The 25,656-nt window shown below is 40.8% G+C and overlaps 1 protein-coding gene across 4 annotated transcripts in view; it reads right to left on the bottom strand.

The window, feature by feature from the left end:
• Positions 1-599: 599 nt before the first annotated feature.
• svild (supervillin d) overlaps positions 600-25,656 on the bottom strand; it is a 46,372-nt gene continuing 21,315 nt past the window's right edge. For 3 of the 4 annotated variants that reach the window (XM_085416423.1, XM_085416422.1, XM_085416424.1), the window contains exons 3-29: positions 24,576-24,610; positions 20,866-20,924; positions 18,875-18,972; positions 17,838-17,940; positions 16,116-16,696; positions 15,844-15,973; positions 9,594-9,741; positions 9,193-9,270; positions 8,959-9,045; positions 7,955-8,138; positions 7,698-7,870; positions 6,980-7,135; positions 6,653-6,789; positions 5,445-5,592; positions 5,102-5,247; positions 4,717-4,892; positions 4,178-4,313; positions 3,780-4,080; positions 3,423-3,577; positions 3,202-3,304; positions 2,854-3,061; positions 2,643-2,776; positions 2,331-2,486; positions 1,930-2,073; positions 1,513-1,625; positions 1,124-1,276; positions 600-1,009 (exon numbers count right to left, since the gene is read on the bottom strand). In XM_085416423.1, the coding sequence (XP_085272549.1) occupies positions 923-1,009; positions 1,124-1,276; positions 1,513-1,625; positions 1,930-2,073; positions 2,331-2,486; positions 2,643-2,776; positions 2,854-3,061; positions 3,202-3,304; positions 3,423-3,577; positions 3,780-4,080; positions 4,178-4,313; positions 4,717-4,892; positions 5,102-5,247; positions 5,445-5,592; positions 6,653-6,789; positions 6,980-7,135; positions 7,698-7,870; positions 7,955-8,138; positions 8,959-9,045; positions 9,193-9,270; positions 9,594-9,741; positions 15,844-15,973; positions 16,116-16,696; positions 17,838-17,940; positions 18,875-18,972; positions 20,866-20,924; positions 24,576-24,610 (4,129 nt within the window). In that variant the 3' untranslated portion in view covers positions 600-922. Of the gene's footprint in view, positions 1,010-1,123; positions 1,277-1,512; positions 1,626-1,929; positions 2,074-2,330; positions 2,487-2,642; positions 2,777-2,853; positions 3,062-3,201; positions 3,305-3,422; positions 3,578-3,779; positions 4,081-4,177; positions 4,314-4,716; positions 4,893-5,101; positions 5,248-5,444; positions 5,593-6,652; positions 6,790-6,979; positions 7,136-7,697; positions 7,871-7,954; positions 8,139-8,958; positions 9,046-9,192; positions 9,271-9,593; positions 9,742-15,843; positions 15,974-16,115; positions 16,697-17,837; positions 17,941-18,874; positions 18,973-20,865; positions 20,925-24,575; positions 24,611-24,799; positions 25,160-25,656 lie in introns of those variants that run through there. The other variant, XM_085416425.1, reaches the window with a different exon arrangement.

Below are 25,656 nucleotides of genomic sequence, written 5' to 3' on the forward strand. Positions count from 1 at the left end.
GAATCATAGATTACAGGAATTGTGCACAGACCTTCAATTTTTCTTCCTCTGTTCTCAAAATATGTCGATATGTCATATTTCTGCTGTGCAATTGTTTTTCTTAACACAGAGGTGGCTTTTCCATGACGCATTTCAAAAAAAAAAAAAAAAAAAAAAGAAAGAAAGAAAAGGAGTAAATAAAATTCCCAAAGTATAAAGACCACAGGCATTTTTTCATAAACAAACACAGTTTTAAATGAGAAATAAAACTGATAAAAAACATTTATGGTATATTACATATTTATAATATGAGGATAAATGTAAAACAAAACATTTCTATTAACCCTTGTGTGGTGTTCGTATTTTTGTTACTCAGCCAGTGTTCATGGGTCTGGTGGACCCGCTAGAGTTTTGGCTTTCCAAATTAACACTATCAAACAATTTTATGTTAAATTACTCAACAGATGTTTACTTCATCCCAATTACAAGACATATGAACAGCAAACATGGTTAATTTTTTCCCTTTACCTTTGTTAGATCACATTTATGAATTAATGTGCTTCTCGTTTTTCTTTTATATAAAATGTTATAAATAAATCAGTTATAATCAAGTGGAGTGAGTGGAAAGACACAACACATTTACACGTGAAAAAAATAATTAATTGTTTAATTTTTCTTTTGAAAAAAACTGAACATGGGTCTCACAGACCCGAACACCATACAAGGGTTAAAAAAAAAAAAGGTTAGCAATTGCACATAGGCTAGAATATTTCACTGATAAAGGGGGAAAATGGCACTGTTTTTTAAAAATAGATCAACATTTGAACAAAATTGTACATTTGCTTTTCCTAAGTCTTTCTACAAAATGAGGCCTGTTTGTTTTTAATAAAACACGTTAAAAATAAAAAAGACCCAACAGATGCGTGAAGAAAACGATGCGGTTTTAAAACAGACCCTTGCTTTTCTTCAGATTCTTTTGCTTCCAGTTTGGCAGAGCGTTGAACTCAACGCGACTCATCTCAAGAAGTTTCTATAAAACATTAAAAGTGAGCGGAAAAATAAATGTCGGCATTTATAACATTTTTCTTTATTTACTGAATTTAAATGTAACAAATAATTCTAATGGCCACGGAGCGAGTCCTACCTTGAAGTCCTGGTCTGAGAGGTAATCCTCCAGACGCAGAGGGTCCACTCCCTCTGGCAGCGGTTTCCTGGTCAGCTCCTCGATGGAGTACTGCTGCTTACTGAGCTTGGACAGGGCCTCTTTCACCAAGATCACTTTTTTGGAGAGCCCAGCCTGCGAACACAGAGGCAGAAATACTCTACTTTCTATTTTTTTCCACATTTAAGCTCAAACTCTGTCTTTTTGCAACACATTTAATCAAACATAACACCTGAATAAAAGGATAGAAAACAGCACTGCACTCTTGCTGCGATGCTTAGGACAAAATAATCTCCAGTTCAAGCTGTGACAGCTCCCTGACACCAACACTTCATAAGACAGACTGCAGTAAAAGACAAGCCATCACCCACCTTTGAAGCGATATTGGGGTCCTTCTCCCAGTATGGGAAGATGTTGGTGAAGGTCAGGGGTTCACAGCCTGCTAGGATCAAATAGGCCAGAGGGGGGCGCCGAGGATTCTTCTCTGTAGGTCAATGTTGTATTGAAAAACAGAAGGAAAACATAAGCCAAAAAAGAGACTGGACATTTAAGTACAGAATATTAGAGACTTTACATAAGAACAACATTACTCAGACAAACACGTTACTACGAAAATCATTCCTGCATGACTCGACTGTTAAAGTGAAATCTGTGATCTGAAGATTTTTATGGCCTCTCTCTTTGATTTCTCTTCTTTTCTTATATTTAAAAATGATGATGAAGTATTTGTGAAGAATATTGCAAAACTTTAAATAAAATGTTCAAAATGCTTGTGTGTGACCTCTGACCTTTGCAGTACTGCAGCACAGTTTCCATGGCGCACTTCCTCTCGCTGTCCCAGCGCATTTTCGCAGATCCGGTGCACTGTGTGTCTTCAGGCTGCCAGCCCTGCCACAGATACACCTCCATACGGTTGTCGAGCAGAAACAAGGCTGAAGAAGAAATAGTGATGTGATAAGATAGCAAGCCATAACATGATTACATTGAACTTTTGTGTTGCGTTTGAACTGTTGCAAAATATTTGTGATGCATGTGGCATAAGCAGGCGTTCCTCTTGATTCCATCTTTCTTCATATCTGTAGATGTTTGCTGAAGATAAGCCTGAACTTGCTTCGCTAACTTTAAACTTTCTTTAAGAACTGAAATGTAGAAATAACTGAAATGCGACATTGCTCGCAGCTTGTGTTACCTGGTTGTTGTGCTGCGTAGAGGTTCTCCTGCAGGAAAGGCATCGCCATGACTCCTTCTGCTACCCTGGCGGGATACAGCACCTCCTCCCCTTCAAACACCCCGGAGCTCGCACTTAAGCTGAAGAGCCGCGGTGTGTGGTTGTACTTTCCTGGATCTGCAACACACACACACACACACACACACACACACACACACACACACACACACACACACACACACACACACACACACACACACTATCTCTCTATCTACATATCTACATTCTGCTAAACACCTGGATAGTTGCTAAGCAGCGCATGTTGGGCCGTACCATCCAGCATACAGTCGTAGGCCTTCTTGTCTTTCAGACCCAGAGCCTTCACAAACTCCGCAGGTTCAGATCCTTCCTCCACCTCCTCCACTCTCACGCTGCTGCTGAGGCTCAGGCCTAACTCTGACGGATGCCTTGAAGACACAGACACGTGTTGATCCGCAGCCGCAGCCAAACATCCATTCATACATTTACACATCCTGTGCCTTACCTCTGGGTTAGTTTGTCCACTGCTCTTTTGGCCACCTGCTTGGCGCTTGCATGAGCTTTGCAGCCGTGCCACAAGTAGAGCTGGCCTTTCTCAGCATTAAGCAACACCAGGCTGCCACGAGAGCGCAGACTGCTATGCTGGCAGTCCACCTCCACCAGCAAGGCCTCTGACTCTGCCTCACCACGGACACAAAACAACCTCCAGGCTTCTGCAGAGGTGAAACAGACGTGGCATGCTTTCATGTTTTCTACCAGAACCACCTAAATAATTCATTCGGTTTATGAAGTATTGTGAGGCTTTAATCTTTTACAACAAGTCAAAGTTTCAACATGACATTTTTTTGGTTACCTGTGTTGTTGGTGTTGTTCTCTCTGCTGCCCTTATGGATGATCAGACCTCCCTGGAAGAGCTGCAGGAAGCAAGGAGGTTCTTTTCCCTGAGTCACCAACACCTGGAGAGCCACCCGCAAAGAAAAAGGTGAACAAAGCTGGATCTAAATTTACTTTCAACAAGCAGGGATTGTGATTCTAACACTTATTGTGGTTATTTTTGGTGCATCTGTGACTCACCTGTGACCCCCTGTGGCTTCCGAGCTCCACCGTCATGAGAGCGGAGGTTCCTTTCTCACTGGCGCTGGAGTGGCGGCCCTGCCAGAAAAAATACGCAGCCCTCTCTCTCCCAGGACCTCCAGCGCTCAGCTCCCCAGGTTTCTGCCGCTTCCCCACTGGAAGAACAGAGCACAGAAAACCTTCTGCTTATTCGGTTCAGGCTTTCAGTGACATAACAGTCAGCTTTTCTTCACATGCTGTTCTGATGAATGTGTGCCAACATGGTAAGCATGTGAAGCCACACAAATTTATTATTATTATTTTTGCTCGCATCTTCTTCCACTATTTATTCTGAGGCTGTGCCAAAATGTGACTCACCGAGCGTGGTGACAGAGTACTTCCAGCGGATGATGTAGGCGTCGCCCTCGTGCAGCTGGCCCAGGCTTTCCTCAGGCACTTCCTCCTCTCCGTGCTCTCTTATGTGCCACGCCTCTACGGCCACGGTTGCTAACTCTGCCTGCCTCCCATCCTCCGTCCTCACCAGGCCGTGACCCCGCTGGACATTGATGCCCTCCAGAATGGTCTTCACCGGCTCTGGCTCATTGTTCAGCAGATCTTTAGCGTCACATGGGTGGAGCTCCAAGTCAAGTGGGGCGCGCACAGTGGAGTGGACTGGGCTCTGAGCAAACCAGGACACTTTTAATTAGCTTTAAATTTGTTACTTTAAAAAAAAAACAAAAAAACAAACCCAAACAAACAAAACAAATCTCCTCTACCTTAACTTCCTCAGCTTGAGCCGCTTCCTCTTTCTTCCTCTCAGCCCAGTCCAGGAACTTCTCTCTGAACAGGGACGTCTCATTGTGCTCTGACAAACGACCAAACAGAGCCCAGCTCGGACGACCTTCCCCTTTCCTACATGTCACACACATGAAAGTTACCTTTAGTATTTTTAGTGTCTTCTCTGTGTGGCTGTACATGCACAGTGAGACCACTAGGGGCTGCAATATAACTAAAAATCTAACATAGCTCTCCGCTTGAACAGACAATAGAGGTTTCTGGCACAACTTCACCTACTTCCAAAGTGCATAGAGAAGAACAAGAGTCTGAAGAGGTTGAAGCTCCAGCTGCGCATGCAGTTTAAAGAACAGCTTTATTACTTAACCAAACAATAAAGCTGTTCTTTAAACTACGTGTGCTGCTGAAGCTCCAAACTTCTTAAACCATTTATAGCTGCTTTAAATGTGAGATGACCACATCATGCATTTAAAAAGCACCCCACAGAGGACAGAATACAGGATTAACATGTCACACTCACTGAGGCGTGTTCTGGTCTGTGCAGGAAGCATCCAGCGGGTTGACTCTGCAGTGGCTGTAATCGTAGCTGCCGCTGTAGAGCTGTTTGCCTAGTTTGACGGCCACTTTTCTGTCGCTCAAGGGCACATCTTTCCCGTGCCACACGTACACTTCGCTGCCAAAATCAAACACCAACACCTGGTGTGAGACAACAGCAGCAAGAGGAAGGAGGAGAGAGAGACGTTGGTTAAGTGTTTACTGAAATCTCTGTCTTGACTTTTATGGACGTGTCCTAAAGATCTTCAGCTTCCTGTAAGCTTTTAAAGACTTAAGGCTTGTAGGAGAATGAAATGGACTGAGTTTCTATTCCACTTATCAGAACTTCCCAGACATATGAGTGACATCACCTCTTTAGAGTCGAGCAAGGACACACTTGGGATAGAGGCCCAGGCGTCTTCGTGAGGCACCAGCTTGTCTCCCTGGAGTCTGTACACGCCATTAGAGTCCACCACGCCACTCTCGTACAGCTCATCCTCCTCTGGCTCTCCCGCCCCTACAATCAAAAACAGGGTAAGCACATGTGTGTGGTGGAGTGGGGGCTCAGTGGTTAGACAGATAATCCTTTAAGAGGATAAGAGAAGTGCTCTAAGGAGAGTTTGACAGAATATCTACTGGTACTAGTCAGTATTATTAGAGATACAGATGTCAGAGACTGTGTTGGTGTTTACTTATGAAAATGTGTGCACGTACCTCTGTATTTGGTCTTTCCACCCAGCAGGGTCCAGAACTCTTTGGCCCATCTGCTCTCAGTGTTGATGCCCTCCTCCAGCACCGTCACCTGAGGGGCCTTACAGCCGAGGTCCCTCTTAGCCTGAACGAACGCCGCCATCTCCGACGCCTGTCCACACAAAGCACACGTTACAGCAAATACACAGCAGTCACATTTTTTTCTAAATGTGTAAGAGCAGACACATATTAGCTCATTTAATCCATCTGTAGTGATCGGACTTTGTGAAAATGAGAACACAAAGCAGTTACACTATGCTAACTTGTGTGAGAATAGCACAGGCAACACTTGTGGCTGTCCCACATTCTGCAGGCCCTACTCAGACAGGGCCCTCACCCAACCAAATCAAGTATTCCCAGTAGTGAGAAAAGAAATGATGAAATAGAGGTGGAGGAATCATCTGAACCTGTCTCAGCCGGTGTCTTATTAATTCAGCAATTCTCTAACCACAAGAATCCGTCACCCTGTAGTGTCAGCTCTCCAGCTCAGGCACAGCCTTTGATCTACTGATGAAATTCAGCTGATATAAACACTGACACCATTGTCTACTTACCTGTATATGTTTGAGGGTTCAACGTATCCCTGTTTATATATTTTATGTTTTTATGTTCAATATTTTACATTTGGAAACAAACATGTTTTAGGTTGAACTCCTAAAACCAAAGTGGTTCTCTGTTGCATCTCTTTGGTGTGATGATTGTTTGAGTCACAGATCAAACAGTGTAAAGACGTCTTTATGTCAGAGACCTTATTTTGGTTTCATGGATTTTAAGATTTTTGGTTGAGACCTCAGGATCTTCAGAGACAAATTTGTTAAACTCATTTTTCACGTGAAGATACTGACATATAATAACTGAAAAAGTTCACATAACATGAACGTCTGACAAGCTTTTTTGATTTCAGTGGCAGAAACAAGCTTTCATACATTACACAATGCAATAAACACGAGAGCAGCAGAGATCACCTCCCACGGGACAGTGTCCCTTTGGTAGGTATAGTTAAAGCCTTTTATAATCCGTTTGTTTCAACTCTGAATATATCAAACATCAAACTTGATCCTGCAGTTCATGATGGAAACAGCCCGTCAATGCACAACATTATCTGCTCTGAATCTCTTTGTTTTTTCAAATGTGGTCATTAGGGTGCTGATTCAGTGTGTGAGGTTCACTACCTTTGCTTTCTCAATGACATTGGCGAACTCTCCACTCCACATGTAGCAGTGCTTTGGTGTTATCAGAAGAAAGCAGTCACCACTGTTTAGAGACTGAGCTGTGGGCTCCACCAACCGAACCTGGACGTGCCGCCGGCCTTCACAAAGTAACAAAAAAAGACCTTTTACTTATTTGAAACATTAAAGGGATTTAAACTGTGGAAAAAAAGAAGTTGATTTACCAAATATTTTTAAGAAATGAAACAAGAAACATTTTACTGAACCTTTGATCGCTTCAATATTCAACACGTAATCATAGAAAGAGTTAATCCCCTCGTGTTTCCTCACCTTTGATGCGGATAAGCATGAGCTTATTGAAAGGAACTGCACTGTTATTGGTCACAACATCAGTGGACTTCACACTTCGCAGGTTCACCTTGCGAAAGTTTTCCTTGCTGGCCAGACCGGCCAAGGCAACGTCAGCCAGGTTCGAGTGTTTTGCCACTGGACAGGTGAGAAAACAAGAACAGGGACTCAGTTACACATCAGCTCTTGAAATATTAAACTGTTTTGAGGTTTTGATGATTTTCTGTTCCTTTTTCTAATTCTTCATAAACAAAGAGACGAGACACACTTTAATTATTTCTTTCATGTGAGCTATACTAGCACACAGCACACGTAGCTGTGGTGCTCACTTCCTCTTTTGTAAACTGTGAAGACGTCACTGTGGTCAGTCAGCAGAGTAGAATACTTGTTCAAGCAAACATCACACTAATATGATACAATAACCGGCTGGCAACAGCCCCACAGCTTTACCTGAACATCATTTTCATATTTTCTTCTTACATACAGTGTGTTTACGTTACGGCTGATTCACGACATAAACAAGAAATTCACTCTCCAGACATATTTCCTGTATAAAATAATTCACTGACTTTAATGTGATTTTTTTCTTTTTTAGAAATAACCCTTTTTGTGCTCCTTTAAAGCTATCCAAGACTTTCTGGCTATCTTGGGTGAGAATATACTGTAAGCACTGCTACAGTAGGAAAGTTTGAGCACTTACTCCTCTCCACTTGGATCCTCTTGGTCTCCACGGTGGCTACGTTAAGCCTCTGCTCGGTGTAGACCTGCCTGATGTCATTGCGGGCAGCTAAAGCTCGCAGAGGGTTCCTGGAGCCTTGGTTCCTTCTGGCTGGTCGCACCGCTCGCTTGTGCTCTGCTACTGCTGAAGTGAGCCTGATGACAAAGTTTAAGACTTAAAAATATTATAATACTAAAAAAAAAGGACAAAAAACCCATTTATGTTTATTACAAACTTACTTTGGCGACTCAGTCGGGATCTGGCTTAGGTCTTCCTCAGTCACCACCACGCCGGTGTCCTGGATTGCTGAGGGCGAGACGGATCTGTAGAAGTTGCCGAACGTCTCTTCGTCGTCCAGCTTCATCACTTCTTTCTCCATCTCTGCTGTCACCTCGATGGTGGATGTCTTGCTTTTGCTCAAGCCTGCGCCCACAAGCCATAACATCGGCAAGAAGAAAAGATGGAAAAGGAAGTGCTACAAAGACTTTTTGTGCATAACATTTCTGGCATTTTACAGGTCAAAGGTCACATGTGGTGATGGATGTCCTGTGATGTCTATAGCTCAAATGCTTACACTAATTGAAAGTCAACTTTTTTTAATGTTATTAAATTAGTGTGTATTATATTAATAGGATGAAACAGAGAAGAGCTTACTAAACTGCACAGGGATAAAAATTTACTTAAAAAAATAATAAACAGGGCAAAAAATAGATGAATAGAAGGAAAAATAACAATTCTGCAATTTTACTTGTGCATTCATTTATTTTTGCTTTTTTTTTTTTTGTTTAAATTCCTTAAAGTAAAAAAAAAGCTCCAAAATCTTAATTTAATCTGAAAAACAAATGTTCTGCCAATCTCATCGTTTCCACTAATCCACATGGTGGCCCAAACATTTGTGTTGGCAGTTGCTCTGCGTGATTCTTAAATGCTTAAAAATATGTTCCTGTATGTTGCCTCCACATGTTGAAGTGGTCAAAATCAGGTTTGTTTGTTTTTTGGCAAAGACACAATTTTTGTAGTTTTGCCTCAGCAAACGATCAGCAGTGGATTTTAAATCAAACATTCAAGATGTGATTGAAATGCAGACTTTCAGCTTTATTTCAGTGGGTTTAACTACAGCTCTAGATTTTAACTTTGGAATGACACATTTTTACCGACTCGGTATAATCGTGTACTATACGATTGTGCAATACATCATCAAATTCAATACTGTGTACAATAATCAGAAGCAGAGAAAGTGTACCTTTATTGTGGAGCTTGTCTAGGAAGGACTCCAGCTTGTCGAGCCGTTTATCTCCTTCCACCTTGACATCAGATCGAGTGGAGATTTCTGTACAGCAGAGAAAAACTCATTTACTTTTCAGTGGATTTTCCAACTATCTTTTTCATCTGTAATTAAGTGGCAGTTTGAGCCATATTTAATCATGAATATACTTTTAAAAGACCTTTCAGTGAGGTATTAGAAAGATTTACAGACCTTCAAGAGGTTTGACGGGTGTTGCATTAGCCTTCTTCAGAGCTCGAATGGGTGACTCTTCTACTCCTGACACGAGACCTTGCAAAAAAAATAAAACGTTTCAGTATTGGTTATTTGTTTGTTTCTTTTTTGGTCTTTAAATTCAAATGTTTGGTTTTTTGTGACTGTCTGGACTACAGAGATATTTGTATCTACTTTACAACGAGTGCATTCAACCCGACGGCTTGGAAACGTCCTATTCAAAGTAGTACGCTTTGTGTAATCAAATATAGGTCGTCTGCGTCTGTTGGGAGGGTTGGATTTCTGTGTATAATGTTATAAGGGCTGCAGTTATTAGGATTGTTGTCAGTGGAAAACAATGAGCTTATTCAGGCCAACTAAAGCCCAGAGTATAGTCTCACCTTTCTTGGCCATGCGTCCAGCCACAGTGAACTGGTTTGAGTCGTTGGCCGCTCCTTTGCCTTTGCATTTCCACTGCTCCTCCTTCTCCTTGAGAATTTTCATCCTGTCTGCCAGCGACATTTTGGGCTCCACATCTACGTTGGATTTCTGTTGAAACATTCAAACACTTTCAGCTTTGTGTTTGTTTGTGTGTGTGTTTGAATGCAAATCTGTTAAGGCTTACACTCTGATAAACTGTGTACACAAGAGCAGACACACATGAAAACTTGGTGCAGTAACTATGAGAGAGAAAAAAGTGTTGCATCAGGAAAACAGAGACTCTGATGAGGGTGAAGGAAGGAGAGTGAAACACTCATACAGGCAAATATTACTCTGTCAGCGAGTTAGGAAAATTTAATACTGGCAACAAAAACCAAGACCTTTTTTTCTTTTTCAAATCCATCTCTCACCCATTATTCAGCACACCGTTTCTTCTGTGATTTACTCCTGCTGCCATTTTTGCACCTGAACTCGACCATTAAAAGGGAATCGGCAGTAGTTTACTGGCCTCCCTACAGCCCAGGAACTGTGTTGCGGTAATTAATGATTTTCCAGTCTGAAATATTTAGGTTGTTTCTGTCACACTTTTCCCATTGCTGTCTAATTAGTAAGTCACACCGTGCGCAATGTGTGCCTTAGTTTTTGCAGTTGATTACACACAGCTTAGTCAGTGACTGCACAGATTTAAAAAAACAAAAAAAACAAAAAACAGAATTAACTGCTAACCAAGCATGAAAGGTCATAAAAAAGGTCTACACGATTAGATTTTTCATTCATTTATGCATGCAAGCTGTACGTACAGCATTTAAGCAGCGCAGGATGAAAGCTAATGTTTGGGATTCCCCACACCAAACAGCTGGAATGTTCTCGGCAGATGAGTAACGATCTGTGTGATCTGTTGACTCTTACTCTATAACTCATCGCCTCATTTTTACTGTAAGCTCAGAAACCTTAAACTCTTACAGATGCTAGAGGCAGCTTTAAAGAGAAAAACATATTTAGCTAAATTTGGGATTAACAGAGGTTCAAAACAAGCTGTCGGTGCAGTTTATTGTTGTTTTCATTATTTTTCTAACACTGAAGTGACACGAAATCATTTGGCAAAACAATTTGAAAAAACTACCATCTTCTTCTTCCAGATGTTTCGCCAAAGCAGATCATCTTCCTCCATCTGTTCCTATCCCTCGCATCCTCAATCACACCAACTCATATCATCCTTCAAGGCATCCATGAGTAAACGTCTAATAGCAATTTAAACTTTATTATGTACCATAAATGTACCATTAGGTCTCTCTACAGTTGTTGTTGCAAATTGCTAAGTACAGTTAAAAGAAAACGTATGCAGACACAAATCTCTGTGAGGGCAGGTTTACACTCAAGCACCACGTCAAGCCAGTCAGTTAGGAGACAATTATGTTTTTAGGTAACATAAAACAGAAATCAGAGATCAACAAAGTGCAGTCATCCAGTTAATCCTCCATTTTCTTTTTAAATACTTGGATTTACAGCTTCTCTCCCATGTAGATTAAGACAGCGAGGTCCTGTTCAGTGTTTCATATGAGATAACAGACTTTTGTTGATGCTCCAACAGGCACAAAGTTGGAGACCCAAGGTCAGATCAGCACACTCCAAGAACAATCCATCGGGCATTATCTCATTACCTTCAGACATCACTTAGTAGGAAAAAATAATCCTTTTGTGAATCAAGAAAAATCATTTTTGATCAGCCAATAAATCGCACATCTATAGAGCACATCCAGTCTCATATTTAACAATATTAGAGATAAAACATATCTTTGGCCTCTGCTATATTTAGCACACTGAAATATAATAAATGTGCTTTTTTTACTGTGTATGAGAAAATGGAAAAACGAAGGGGGAAAAAAAAAGCATGCTGACATGCTCAAACAATTATCCACCAAATCAAATCGCACGTTCTCTCTCTCCTTCCGCGTCTCGCCATTTCAACCTGAACTTTATTTTGTGCTTTCATATCGAATGTGCTGCCATATGTGCTCAAATATTTGCCTTACATGAGACAAAAGCTCAAAGAATTAAGACTGAACCATGCTGGAATGCACAGACACCTGGATAGGCTAATAAAGAGCTTTTCTACTCTAACAGACAAATCCCTCTAAAACATTCCTGCTCTTTTGCTCATCTCACACACTAAAGGGTGAGAGTTACTCTACAAGGTGTTCTGTGTTTTTCTTAAAATCACTTCAAGAGCCAGAAAGCCCGAATAAACATTTCTGCATACCAATAACACACTTTTGGACTACAGGACTAAGTAAAGTCTGCTTCTTGCAGTCAAAAACTACAACTTCAACCCCTTCCATATTATATTTCATGCCTGCTATAATACAAACAATATCTCCCTAATCACAAAGTCTTGGAACAACTCTCACACACTTGCACATTGCGATAGCCCTTCAAGCTAGCACGCTCCTCTGGAGTCAATCAGAAAAGGGAAATACCTTGGCCTGACAGGACCCCGGAGAGAGTGGAGGAGAGGAAAAGACCTCAAAGCCCCACAGGAAACCACTTTTCCACCCCCGCTTTACCGTACAGTGTGGGCAGCTTTTTGGGCGAACCACTAACACAGATATCAACCACCTGTAGTTCAGCAGACCGCATTCATGTAGCGAAAGAAAGTGTGTCGACAGCTCTGAGTTCTCAGTGGGACTCTGTGAGGGCGAGAGGCTGTCCGGGACACAAGTTGAGAAATACGAGCGAATGTTAAGCAGTTAAGTCCATGCATTGTATGTATGTGTGCACGCACACACAAACACACGCACACTCACCTGAAGGGGTGGGGAAAAGATGCCAAAGTCAAAGAAAGGGGAAGAGTCTGCATGTGAGGACAGAGGCCATAGGAACACAGCAAGACAGAGGAAACTAAGGGAGGGAAAATATAAGAGGAGAAGAAGAAAGGAAAAATATAACAAAAGAAGAATTAGAAAAGAAGAAGGGCAACAGTAAAGACAAGGATTATTTTTATAGCATAAAGTGGGTGAAGCTGAGACTGTTTTAAAAGCTGCATTAAGAGACAGCACATATGAGTCTCTGTCGATCGCTAATAGACTCTCTAATAGACTTTCTGGGAACAACACACATAAGTCTAATGACTAGTTAATGCACTTAAGTTTCTGTGTGGGGCCTGCACTGTCAGTGTGTTAGCTTGTGGAGGGATGCCAGACTGTTCTTTGTTAAGTCATCTCTGAAACATGAAACCCAAAAACTTAGCAAGCCTTCAAGGATTATACAGCAAACAATTTTAAACAATCTTCAAGAGTCAGTATGTTTTTGTAAAGGACACCTAAAACAGCTTGGTTTCTTATGTTATTAACCATTAGCTCGAAACGTGTAGCCATCACTCATTGCAATTTATGACTAACAGGCACAATAGACCCTCTTTAAATTAAATTTACAACAAAGCATCACTTTACAGCACCACTGTGTACAGATCAGCTTAGCAGGCTTAACAGGAAACATCTGGAGCCGATCATGGCCTGTACCATGCGTGTTACATTTTCTGGTCTTCCACATAGTAACCGAAGAGTAAAAACATCTGAAATAACTTGGCAGCGTATAAGATAAGAGAAAGTGTTTAACATGAAAACTCGAGTCTGACTGATTCTGGATTTTTGAGGCTGTGAGAAAAAACAGATCTATTAGACAGGATTCTTTGGACAAACTATGTGAACGCACATGTCCATTTACTCAAAGCTTTCCTCTGTCTGAAATTGAATCACTAGACACTTTATTAGATGCATATGTTCAACTGCTTGTTCATGTAAATAACCAGCCAATCACATGGCAGCAACTCAATTCATTTATATATGCATACATGCTTAAGATGACGTGTGCAAGTTTAAACTGAGTATCAGAAAGGGGAAGAAAGGTGATTTAAGTGAATCTGGACAAAGCATGGTTGTTGGTGCCAGACAGGGATTTGCTGTGATTTTCCCAAACAGTCATCTCAAGGCTCAGGGAATGACATGAAAAGGAGAAAATATCCAGTTAGTGGCAGTTCTCTGTGTGAAAATGCTTTGTTTATGTCAGAGGTCAGAGGTGAATGGTCCGACTGGTCTAAGCTGATAGTTTCAAAAATTACCACGTTATAGGATGCAGAAGCGCATCTCTAAACATACAACACATCACACCTTGAAACAGATGGGCTACAGCAGCAGAAAACCATACTGGGTGGGGTTCTCTGCTGTTGGCATCTGTTAGTGAAGAAAAGGAAACTGAGGCTACATTCAGAGGGACTCACCAATACTGGACACTAGATGCTTAGTCTCATGAGTTTCAATTTCTACTGTGACATTCGGATGGTAGGGTCAGAATACGGTGTAAAAACCATGGAAACATGAATCCATCCTGGCTCAAAGGTTCAGGGTGGATCAATGGTATGAAGTCAACAGATCACAAACTGATAGAGTACCTTAGGGATGTAGTGTAACATGAGATTTGCATCATGGATGCAATGAACTTGCAGCAAATATGTGATGCCAAGGATGAAAATCCCAGAGGAATTTTGAAGCATCTTCTTGAATCAATCCCAAGAAGAATTAACGCAGTTCTGAAGGCAAAAAGTGCGTCCAACCCAGTACAGGCAAGGTACAACTAATGAAGTGTCTGACAACTGCTTGTGCATCTGCTACATTTCAGACAACTCATACCCCAGCGTAGATATATCAGCAATAGGCCAATATCAGTTGGTAATATTTGTCTGGCTCTAATGAAAACCGATGACCTTTCCACATGAGAGAGACATGTTCCACATGGGAGTAAATGCCCCATGGCTAATGCAGACATGACACTAATGCCGGTAATTTAGTCAAACCCTGTATTAGCTGCATCCGTGACATAAGTTGGTTTCCCAGACCTCTACAGTAGCAGCCACAATAAACAGTAGGTTCCAATTCACAAGCCTCAGACAGAAGTAAAGGAAGCGATCCAGAGACATTTCAGACACCAGCTTGGCACCCGTTCATGCGTGCGAGTGTTGAGGATGCAGTTTTTGTGCCATCACTGGAAATACACTAAAAAATTTTTTTTATGGCTTTAGCATGGATTTATCAGAACGAATAAAGACCACACAAATATGAAATGACATCATGCTTCAGTATTTGGGGATTTGCTCAAATTTTGGCTGCTTGCACTCACTCATAAAGTGGCTTTTTCCAGACCTGGATTTGTTCTAACGTTAGCTCATATTTGGATGAACCCAAACCAGTAATCCCCCGAGAAAAAAAACACTGATCTTGACAGACACCCAGCCAAAAATAAAAAATAAAAATATATAAAGAAATATGACATCATTTCAATCTTAAGAGTCCATTTAACCGTTTTGGGGATGTCCATGCAGAACACACTGGATTTTTTTCACTTGTGCAGTATCATCCAGTACAAGCACTTTCAGTGGACTGGTTTTTGTATGGTGTAGTCTTGTGTTTCCACTTGAATACTTGCTTTGTGTGGGTGGTCATGTTTTTGTAGAAAAGAAGAGCGTGTAGAAACCTGCATAAACTTGCATCACTGCCAAGTACGACAGTTGCTTTAGCATGTATCTACTAGACCGTTTACACTGACCTGTGCAAAACCGTATGATCTGGATGTTTATATATATTTCTGAGAAATGAAAGTCTGTTAAGAACAAAAAAGCTAACCCTGTGGAGGAAATTATTGTTTTAACTTAGAGAAGTGAAGAAGAAAGGAGAGTGCAAAAGCCAACAAAGGAAGGAAGCATAAGCTTGGAAGGCTTGCAGGTGTTTGGTCATGGTGTAGGATTTTATTTTTACAAGGGGTAAAAGGTGTGTCCTTCATTCTCTCTGGCAGGCTAGCTAAGCCCTGGATCTCTGGCTTTAGCATCGCCACTCCTATATCCGCTGCACCGCCAAGCCCTCCTGACCTCACACCTCTTTGGCAGCAATTCAGGCAAACAAGCTGATTCAGCAAAGGAATACATGTGTCCGCAGCCAAGTCTTTTCTTTGCCTTTACACAAAACTGATGGTAATCTGCAACATATGGCTGTTTTTGCTCATTACCACCCTTTTCCCAGTGAAGAAAAAGCCCTGCAACCCTGCCAACACAATAGCCTCCAGCAAAAATGACCAATATAAAGTTTTGTAGAGGTGCAATTTTACAAAGTGAACAAGTTTGCGACCAGCAATCACATATTTGTTCAGTAAGTAAAAACTCACCTTTTTCTTCCAGGCACCTTCAGCATCTTGGAGCTGGTTGAAGCGGTCAGCCAGTGACGTCTGGAGCACCTGAGATGGCCTCGCCTTCTTCGGTGTGTCCTTCTCACCTTCTCTACCAAGCTCAGCCAATCTAAAAAGAAAACAAGACACATGAATCCTTTTTGCTTCTCTTTAAAAGTCTGAACCTTTCAGTAATTTTAAAGAAGTTTAAATTTCCATCTTATGCATGATATTGATTTTTTTGTCTCAATCATGTTTCTCCACATGCTGACCTCTGTTTGAATGACGAGCTCTGACTTCCATCCAAACTGCTCTCGAGCTCCTCGACATCTTCTGACATTGTGGAGGACTTCTCCAGGCTCTCATCAGGGGAGGGACTCCGCATCTCCTCATAGCTCCCTCCACCGCTACTGCTGCTGCTCCCCCTCTGATATCTGTTGATACTGATGCACCCTCCGTCTGGGAACTCATCTGTTAATGACTCATCCTCTTTGCCATTTTCCCCATTAACCTCTTCTTCCATCTCTTCTTCCTCCTCCTCCTGCTGCTCCACCTCTTCCCGCTCTTCTTCTTCTTCTTCTTCTACCTCCACCTCCTCCTCGTTGTCTTCACTCTGAGGGTGGCTTAGGGTGACACTACTTTGTTGTGCTGGAAAACGGTCAGGCATGGAGCCGTCGCTGTGGTCTGACTCCACACTAGTAGAGCGGCTTTTCTTTAGGATTCCCTTGATGCCTTGAGGCCCCGAGTCTTGGCGCTTCAGCACAGCGGCAGACTGGCAGGGAGGACTGGGAGGGGGAGAGGTGTCTCTGTTTCTGCTGAGTGGGAGAGCTCTGTCAGAGTGGAGACTGGAAGACTGTAGAGGGGAAACAACACAGAAGGGTATTTTTTAATTTATTTTTATTAGCAGCCATTATAATATGAAAAGAAATACAACTTTTAAATCTAACAGCTTTCTCAGTTTTTCGGCATTTATAGTGAAAATCTATTTTTCTTTCTCCCTCTCTTCTCCATATTTGTACAACCTAATACAATCAACACAAAGACAGATTCAAGTGCTTACTCACTGCTTTCAGTGACCTACTCCCACGTTAAGGTTAGTGAGTCACATTAAATATGACGATGACTTAGCCTCACTCCCCCCCCCCTCTAAGAATGTCAACATATCAAATACGGATATTGTCAACAAATCTGAAAGAGTTTTTTGTCTTTTGCAATATAAGGAAAAGATTCCGATAGAGAAACTGGTGTCAGAAAGCAAAGCTTTTTGAAAATATTAGAAATTCCAAGGCCAGACCATGAATTTCTTCCCTGCAAAAAGAGGAGGCATGATCATGTCTTTAATATGCTATAACTTAGCAAAAGCAGCTGTGACAGCAGACGCTAAGAGGTCAAAGGTGATGAGAGGGTGCTGATTTAGGAAGAGACCCACAAAGAAGTAAGACTGCAAAGCCAGCTGGGTGTAAGATTAAAGTCCAGTGCTAATTCGGTGGTCTCCTTTAATGAACTCCAGAGTTCGATACGTGTGTGGGCATTTACACGAAGAAGTATGTGTGTGTACTTCATCTGATTACTTTCGAGAATCAGTTTGGGTCACGTTATAATATTTTGTCCAGATGAGGGATTTATAAATCAAGTTTACAAAAACAAACTAAACTAAACTAAACTAAACCAGACCAGGAAAAAACAAAACCAAGCAAAGAGTTTTGGAACTAGAAATTGCAGATGTCTAGAAATAGGATATTATTAAATCCGGTTCTTTTGGATTCTTTAGAGCCAAGAAAGACACGGCTGAAAAGTGGTCCTTTTACTTTAAAAATTATCTTTATTTTACATATCCGGGGTATGGAGACCTGACCACAAAACACACAACCCAGAAAAGAATTCACAGAATTTCACTTTTATAGGTTTGCCTATCGACTCATGAGAATCACTTCTTATTTTTATATACCTTCACAGTTTTATGAGTGCATTATTTTTCATTTTGGTAAGCTGACCTTTTCCTCTGTAGTGGCAGTGTCCTCATGTTGCTGTTTCCATGAAGGTTCGTCTGCAGACTCCTTCTCTTCCATGACTTTGCCTGGATCAGGTTTATGGAGCCTATAATATATCAGAAAAAAAAAAGACAGAAATCACAAAGATCTTAGAACAAAATTAAACATTATATAAATTTGCTGGATTAAACTGGCAACACTGATATGACTTTAAGCTTACTATAACATAAGGCTGCCAATGTGACAGCTTACATGGTGAATCCACAGTAATAAAAAGGAGCTGATGATACTCTCACTGTTTGTATTTTATTAATTTATAACTTAAGAAGCTCTTGAAACAGTAGTCTGATGTCTTTGAAACTTCAGCCATGTTTAATATGTGCATGTATGAGTATAATGTATACAGAAGATATGAGATTACATACAGAAGACATGTTGCAGGTGTAAATAAGAATCTAACCATTATTCACTATACATGTTGCAGGCAGTGATGAGGTTTAGTTGGAAATGGTAATGCACATACATACACACTGAAACAATTCCTGACTTGGGGAGAAGCTGAGAACAGTTTGTGGGATTCATTCAAACTCCACATGGACCAGAAGGGCCAGGAATGGTTTCAGTTATACCTTAAACTGTCCACACAGTGGTTACAGTGCTAAGTACAGTGTGGCTCTCACTGCAGCAGCTATTAACTTCAATCTGGTTTGAATCACTGTGGCTACCACTGACACCTGAGTGCTTGTGTGTTGATGCATGTGCACGAGCGTGCGTGCGTGCAAGACAGAGCAGTATTAAAGGCAAGCCCTGCAGGTTTATCTGGTTTATCTCTGCAGCTGTTTACAACATTAGACAGCCTGTAATTACCTCTGTGCTCCATTCAGTCTGCTCGTCCTGCATGTCACCGTGTTTCAAGGTATATCTAACTATTAATGTTGTGCTGTATAATGTATCACAGCCCACAAGAAAGACACTACAGCATTTAAACGGTTAATATCGTTCATCTAATAAAAGCGTTCGACCTGGCTGGAATTGCTTACCTCGTAGAGGTTTCCTTTTCCTCACTGTCGATTACCTGATGCTTTCCTTTAACATCAACTTGTCGGCCGCTGCTTCCATCTTCCATCCCCTCCACCTCCTACAGGTAAAGAAAAAATGGAGGGAGTAGTATCTTAAAGGCTAGGTTTAAGTTTTTAAACACATACTTCTGAAGTCCTACGGCAGCTGTAAAGGATTTCTTGATATAGGAAGTAAATAAATGAATGTGGCTCCACCTCCCTCTATTTGAGAAAAGCAGTTAACCCCTGCAACGCAAACAGGGTGTTCCAGGAAAAAAAAGATAAAAGGAAGTATGTGATGTCAAAGAGCAGGTATGACATATTCATCCACCCTGTGTACGTGCAGTGTGAGAATTAAAAAGAAAGGAATTAGCTGGGCTATATTTTTCATGTTAATGCAAGGGAACCGCTGAGGCAGGTTTCTTGTTTGTGTTGTTTCCAATTCTGCTCGTGTGCTTATTTTAAATGCTAATAAAACAGCATTAAGAAAGTATGACTACCTTTAGACTGAACTATGGTAACTCTTCACCCAAGCTCGTAAACTAACAGGTTGTATATGTTGTGTTGTAACATAATAGCATCAATTTACTCATCAAACTTGCCAAGAAAGCAAAAGTGAAAGGATTTACATGTCTTCCTTTATATTTCTGTCTAATCGCCAGATTTGTTTTTTCTTTAAAACCTGCAGCTGTGTGGGACCTTTGTCAGTAAACACTTTACTGAGCCCTGAGGTAACCTGGTGAAGATAAGTGGATCTCCAGCAGTGAGGAAATTAAACTCCATCGAATTAGAGAATTAGAGGCTCCTTACAACCTAGGCGATGCTCACTGATTACAAAGAAGGAACACATTTTTCCACCGGGGAGGATGTGCTGCCTTCTGCAGAACAGATTTTTATACATTCAGGAAATTCAGTCAGGAAATTCTAAGTATAAATGAGCTGAATCTCTCTTTTATTGCTTCCATCCGAGCTGGAAGACATGCTGTAACCTCACTCCTACTCTGTCTCTTCTGATGGAGACACTGACTCACCTGCTTTTTTCAACAGGAGGAGAAATGAGTGATAAGGGAAACGTGAAGACAGAAAATGGGCATCTGTCACTGCTGCTGACAGTCGAGTGAGGCATCTTAAAATAACAGATCTAGGTCAGAAGAATGGATGGAGGTGGGGGTGGGGGTGTACTGTGATTTTCAGTTGGGCTCCCAAAGAGAGGCTACTTTCCCAGCAATTTTTTGGTTCAAGCAACTTGCTGCCATCTGGGTTCACTTGGCCAGTCTTGGCACCATCCCTAGTTTGCAGGCCCAGTTAGAACAGCTATTTACATCAAACATCATGAAACCTAACCACTTCTGAAACCTTAGCAGCCTGGGAAAGACCAACACTCAGTTCATTTTAAGAACACATGTGAAACTCTCCCATAGGATTGAGGACATTATCGACATTTTTGTTTGAGTGCATCTTTTTATTTTTCCACCACCAATTCCACTGCCTGTGTGAGCTGAAGTCATGACTTTGGCCAAGCATGCATCCAGGTGCAGGACATCTCTGTGCTGTATGGAAAGGCTCAATTTGTTATTAATGGTGCAAACCTCCAGAGGGGAGTTGGAGTGCACACCAGCTGCACTGGAAAGCTGCTGTGAGTAAATCAGCAAGGGGGCTGAAAGGGATAAACCAAAGACAAACGCACCCCCCCAAAAAAAAAAAAAAAAAAAAAATACACATACATTGCAGTACATACGGCAACTGTTCTACCACTAAACGAACAGCTGATTGCCTAACCTTGATTTCTAATCTGTCATCTAAAGCTCATAGCCTTTTATTTTCATGAATGGATTTGATGTTTGTTCCCTAAAAAGGTGCCAGGTCCTTACAACGAGGCAGTAGAAACAGATTTATGTGTCCACAACAAGTGCAAATATATACAAACAGACAAATGCATGAAGTGAGACAGATGGCAAACCAAAATACCGTACCTTAAAAAGAGACACGCTGGAAGTTGCACTTCTCTTGGAGTCCACAGGCTTTTTATCAACTAAAATGAGCACAGCGAATAAAAGAGTGAGAATTAATTGCTCCACAAGTGTCTTTCTTTCTGCCAGTGCAGTAAAAAACGATCAGTGGGAGTGTATGCAAGGGAAAATGATTCAGGACAGTGTGTTTGGCACAGAAAACATTGCATTTTTAAAGCTTGTACAAAAGTAGACATAACAGGTAATTTAATGCACTACACACCAATCTCTCTCTTGGTCAAAAAAAAATAGTCATGTCAAAGGGCTCATGAGCTCCACTGGCTTCAGGGGGAGCCTGAAAAGTCAGTGGGAAGCGCCACAGTGAATTCAGCGAGTCTTTCAATAATGCAACAGTTCAACATCTGATGAGAGGAATACGTTTACTTGAGCATATGCGTTAGAGAGAAATAGAATTGGGTCTCATGTGAACTCCCTAATCAAGAACAGCCCTGAGAATATAATCTTCTAATCTTAACAAAAGGAAATCATTAAATTTTACAATACTCCAAAACAACACACACTTCTTAAGTCAACGCACTTAAATTCATCCCCGCACTCTAAATCTGTTTTTATCGCCCCGACAACGTGACATTTTTACGCCAAAATAACAGCACGTCTCTGACAAACTCACTGTTTCCAATGAAAGAAAAAATAAAAAGAAAGCTCCACTTTTAATTTATGTTTCCGAGCTCCCCTGCTGTCGAGAACATAGTGTTTCATCATCTGAATTAAATCATGCTAAGCATTGCAGACTAGTGACTCCACTCAGACTGTACTCTTATAGCTTTGACTTTAGTCCAGTCTTTAACATCATCACCCATCCAAGATCCAAACTAGAGAGAGGGGAAAAAAAACTTCCACTGAAGTTTAAAGACTCGTCAGGTAGCGTTTCTTACAAGACTGCGATCTTTGTTCTACTGTTGATGCCCAGGTCAAAGGCTCAGGTCAAATGTAAATAACAGCCAGGCACTACTACTTTTAGCTGCTCCCTTGTTATTGGGGGTCGCCACAGCACATAGCTCCAGATGTTTGACACCAGATGGCCTCTCTGACACAACTTCAAAGCAAATTTCTGTCACTGTCTGGAATTAAACCAGCAACCTTCTGCTTGACAAGTGTAAACAATCACACTACAATACCAGGGAACATCAAAACATCAGATTTGTAAAATCAAACTTGCAGCAGAGGTGATGTTTAGCCAGTATCAGCAAACATCAAATGGAGTGTATTTACTGTGGTGGGCATCACCTATTTTGTAGAGTTTAATAATTATGTGGGTATCAACAGTGCTGCATCTTGGTTAGGTATTAAATTTGAACCAGCTAGCTGTTTGCATACATGCATTACTGACTTGATGAGAGGTCAGAGAAACCTTTGATGTAAATACAAGAGGTGTTCTGCCTGAGAATCGACTCTTCTGCCAACATATCATTTTTTAATGTTATTCTGTGAATATTTTGTTCCCAAAATCAAGATTGAAATGAGCTGTTTAAAGCTATAACATGGTTTAACTGAAATAACATAAGTAATGGTCATGTAATCCTGTTGTTTCCCAGCTGGGGTACATTTAGCTGGGAAACACAATGATTCAGTGTCCTGTTGGTGTTGACAGAAAAGAAAAGTCACTCAATACTGAAGAATATGGCAGTTTGAGACAGTCAGCAGAATACTGCCTGCAGCTCGTTTCATGCTGGGTTTTAAATTTCAAACCCTCTCATTACAGATCAGACCGAGTTCACTGGAGAGAAGTTACAGCTGGTGCAGGGAATAAAAGCAACACCAGTGATAGCCAGTGTGTGTGTGCACCTCAGTCAAATACACTATGGACACAATAGTGCTATCATTTATAATTTATGCCTGCAGTGCACCTTTTACACTGAGCAAGTCCAGGTTAAAATTTGTTATATGCTAAAATGAAAACAATCATGGGAAGAATATATTTAGCTCCATTTCTCTTCTCTAACATATGATTTTGATGATTAAATAACAACTTTTAATTAAATCTAAAGCTAACTTCCAGAATTCAAGCACTAAAAAAACAAGGAAACATGATCATTGTGTGTGCCAATAAGATGCTACACAACATTACTCTGCTGTGAAACACTAAAGTAACTGTTTTGCTCACCGCACAATTCTGAAAACTTTCACCTTCTACTTTCTTTGTCTAACCCAGCACTTACACTTATCTCTAAATACAAGGTAACCAAACGGAAGGGACAACAAACATGTAAGCAGAGAAATACACGGGTAAGTGGGCCAACCATGGACAAAGAAAGGCATGGTCACAGATTGTTGCATGCATCCACACTAAAACACCTCAAGCACTTATCTGCACAATGTCATACAAACACACCTTTAAACATCATGTTACCTTTTGCACAACGTTTCTGTCTTTTGCACAACCCACTGTGATTTTTGCACTTTTCTATTTCTTTATTCTGTGTCTGTATCATTCTGTTCTGTCTGGTGTTGCACTGGTTATTTGCAATTTTTGCACACTTTGCACTTTATGTAGTCCTGCCTTGATTGTCTGTTATGTGTAGCAGCATGGTCTTGAAGAAACGCTGTCTCGTTTCACTGTGTATGGTACAACTGCACATGCTTGAAATAACAAAGCCACTTGACTAGACTTGAAAAAAGTGTTTTTGTTTAAAATGTGGCATTTATACTACATTTATGGCTAGCATCCTACTTCCTGTATGTCTTTCACATCCACTAACAACAGTCACTAAACTGGACCTACAGACCGTGTTTATGCTGTTGATGCCTTTTGTACCATTTTAACAAAACATCTTAAAAGAAACAAACAATGTGCTGCTTGGTACAGACCATCTAAACAGGTTTATGCTTCAGTTTTAATAAGTAAAATTATAGTATTTTATCAGTCTGATACTTAGCATCAAAGCAAAGACTGTATATGTGCCTGTGCACTGCTAAGGCACATAAATGGTTTATGAATTCCTTGCTAACCAAGTTTGCTGGCATTAGCTGATTTAGCTGATGACTTAGCACTCCACCCTCTCATTCTAATATAGAAGCTTCCAGATGGCAGCAGCCCAAATGCTAACAATAAAGTGTATAATTCAAAGTACAAAACCACTGGATGATATAAAGTATAAAAAGGGTTATCAGCTAATAAACTTGTTTATATTGTCAATTATATCAGTTAGTAATATTTAGAGGAGAATAATAAGTAAACAGAAGATAAAAAATTACTTCTCCGTAGCTTCTTTTCCACAGTGGACACAAATAATAATCCTTGTAACTATACTTGTATGTAAGATATGTTTCTGTGTTTTATCTACACAGCTTGGACACAGCTTTAGTTTGTAAAGCTAGCTGGTTAGCTGTCTCATCAAGTAAATGACAAACAGCTTCTCTATTTTATTTATTTATTTATTGGAAAAAATATCAGTTTAGAAAACCTAAAGCAATGCTTTTTTAAATTATACATCAACCACAAACTGAGCAAAGAACATTTCAGATGTATTTTTCTTCACTTCTCGATAAAAGAGTATTAAAAAGCCAACGTCTATAAATCAGGAAGGTAATCTGACATCAGCAATGAGCTCAGTATTCCCTTCACACTGAGTAATAGAACTTGAATGAGCTTAGTGATAAGGCAGTGTGTGGAACAATAGAGGATCAGAGCGCAGTGAAAGAGTTCATCTTACCCTTTGGCTCCTCTGTGTCATCAGTTTCCAGCAGCCTGGGAGACAGAGAGAAATGAGGTCACTCTCTAATGCAATAAAGAGATGACAGAAGTTACACGTTTTTTACAAGTGATGCTGGCAAACAGCACAAAATATATGTACATCCCTCTTAAATACACTATTATAGTCCACATATGCACACTTAAGTCTAAAATAAATTGCAAGAACTGCAGCAAGCAACTTACTGCGTCTCATATGACATAAATCCATTTACTCATGCTGCTCTTCCACTCCTGTGTCAGCTATGATATAACAGCAAAGCCTTTCTTGCATCTGAAGATATGGCCATTCATTTCCAAGTAATGGGCGTTAAAAATGGATGGGGACAGCAGCTGCCTGTGGGGTAGCAGCAGTGATGTAACAGGAGGAGGGGAGAAATGCTTTAATACAATGGAAGACATCTGCAACGGGTCAAAGGTTATTGGAGAGAGGGAAGGCAGAGGCTACACAAACCCTAGTTCATTTCAGATGCATCATTCAAGTACATCCCACTGTGCTTCATTAAAAGCCCGCAACCACACACTGTTGTGAGAAAGTGAACCTCAAAGTTCACACTATAAACAAGCAGCAGCAAGCGCTTCCAATTAACTGCATCACAGAGTGCTTCTTGAGAACGAGGGAGTGTGGGTTTAGCCTCTACTTTAAGAGTCTAAACTCTTAAGTTCAGTTGTTCCTTCAGTGTACATTTGTCACCAAATACTTTCTGCATAGTGGAAATAAAAGGAATCTGAGATAAGCAAAAGTAGTAGTTTTAAGCAAATAAAGCTGATTAATTGGCTGGTTTCTTCCAGCCCTCTTTTCCTCAAAGACAGACTTGACACAGTTGGATTATTATCAGGATTTGATAATCTTCCTAAAGCTATTTTGAGCAAATATGGCTAAAGATGAGCAAGTGCCAGGTACCATACTATAATCAAATGTCAGTTTATGAAAGCTGCCTATGCCCATCAGTCCAAAATTGATAGCATGCCACACCCAGGCATAAAGGATGTTTGTTTCCTCCTTTTTCTTATTAAGTAAGCAGTATATCTTCTTAGCTGAC

Source organism: Rhamphochromis longiceps, linkage group LG8 (genome assembly GCF_057381845.1).
Source record: "Rhamphochromis longiceps isolate RC_006_pf linkage group LG8, R_longiceps_female_GT1.1, whole genome shotgun sequence".
Taxonomy (NCBI): Eukaryota; Metazoa; Chordata; class Actinopteri; order Cichliformes; family Cichlidae; genus Rhamphochromis; species Rhamphochromis longiceps.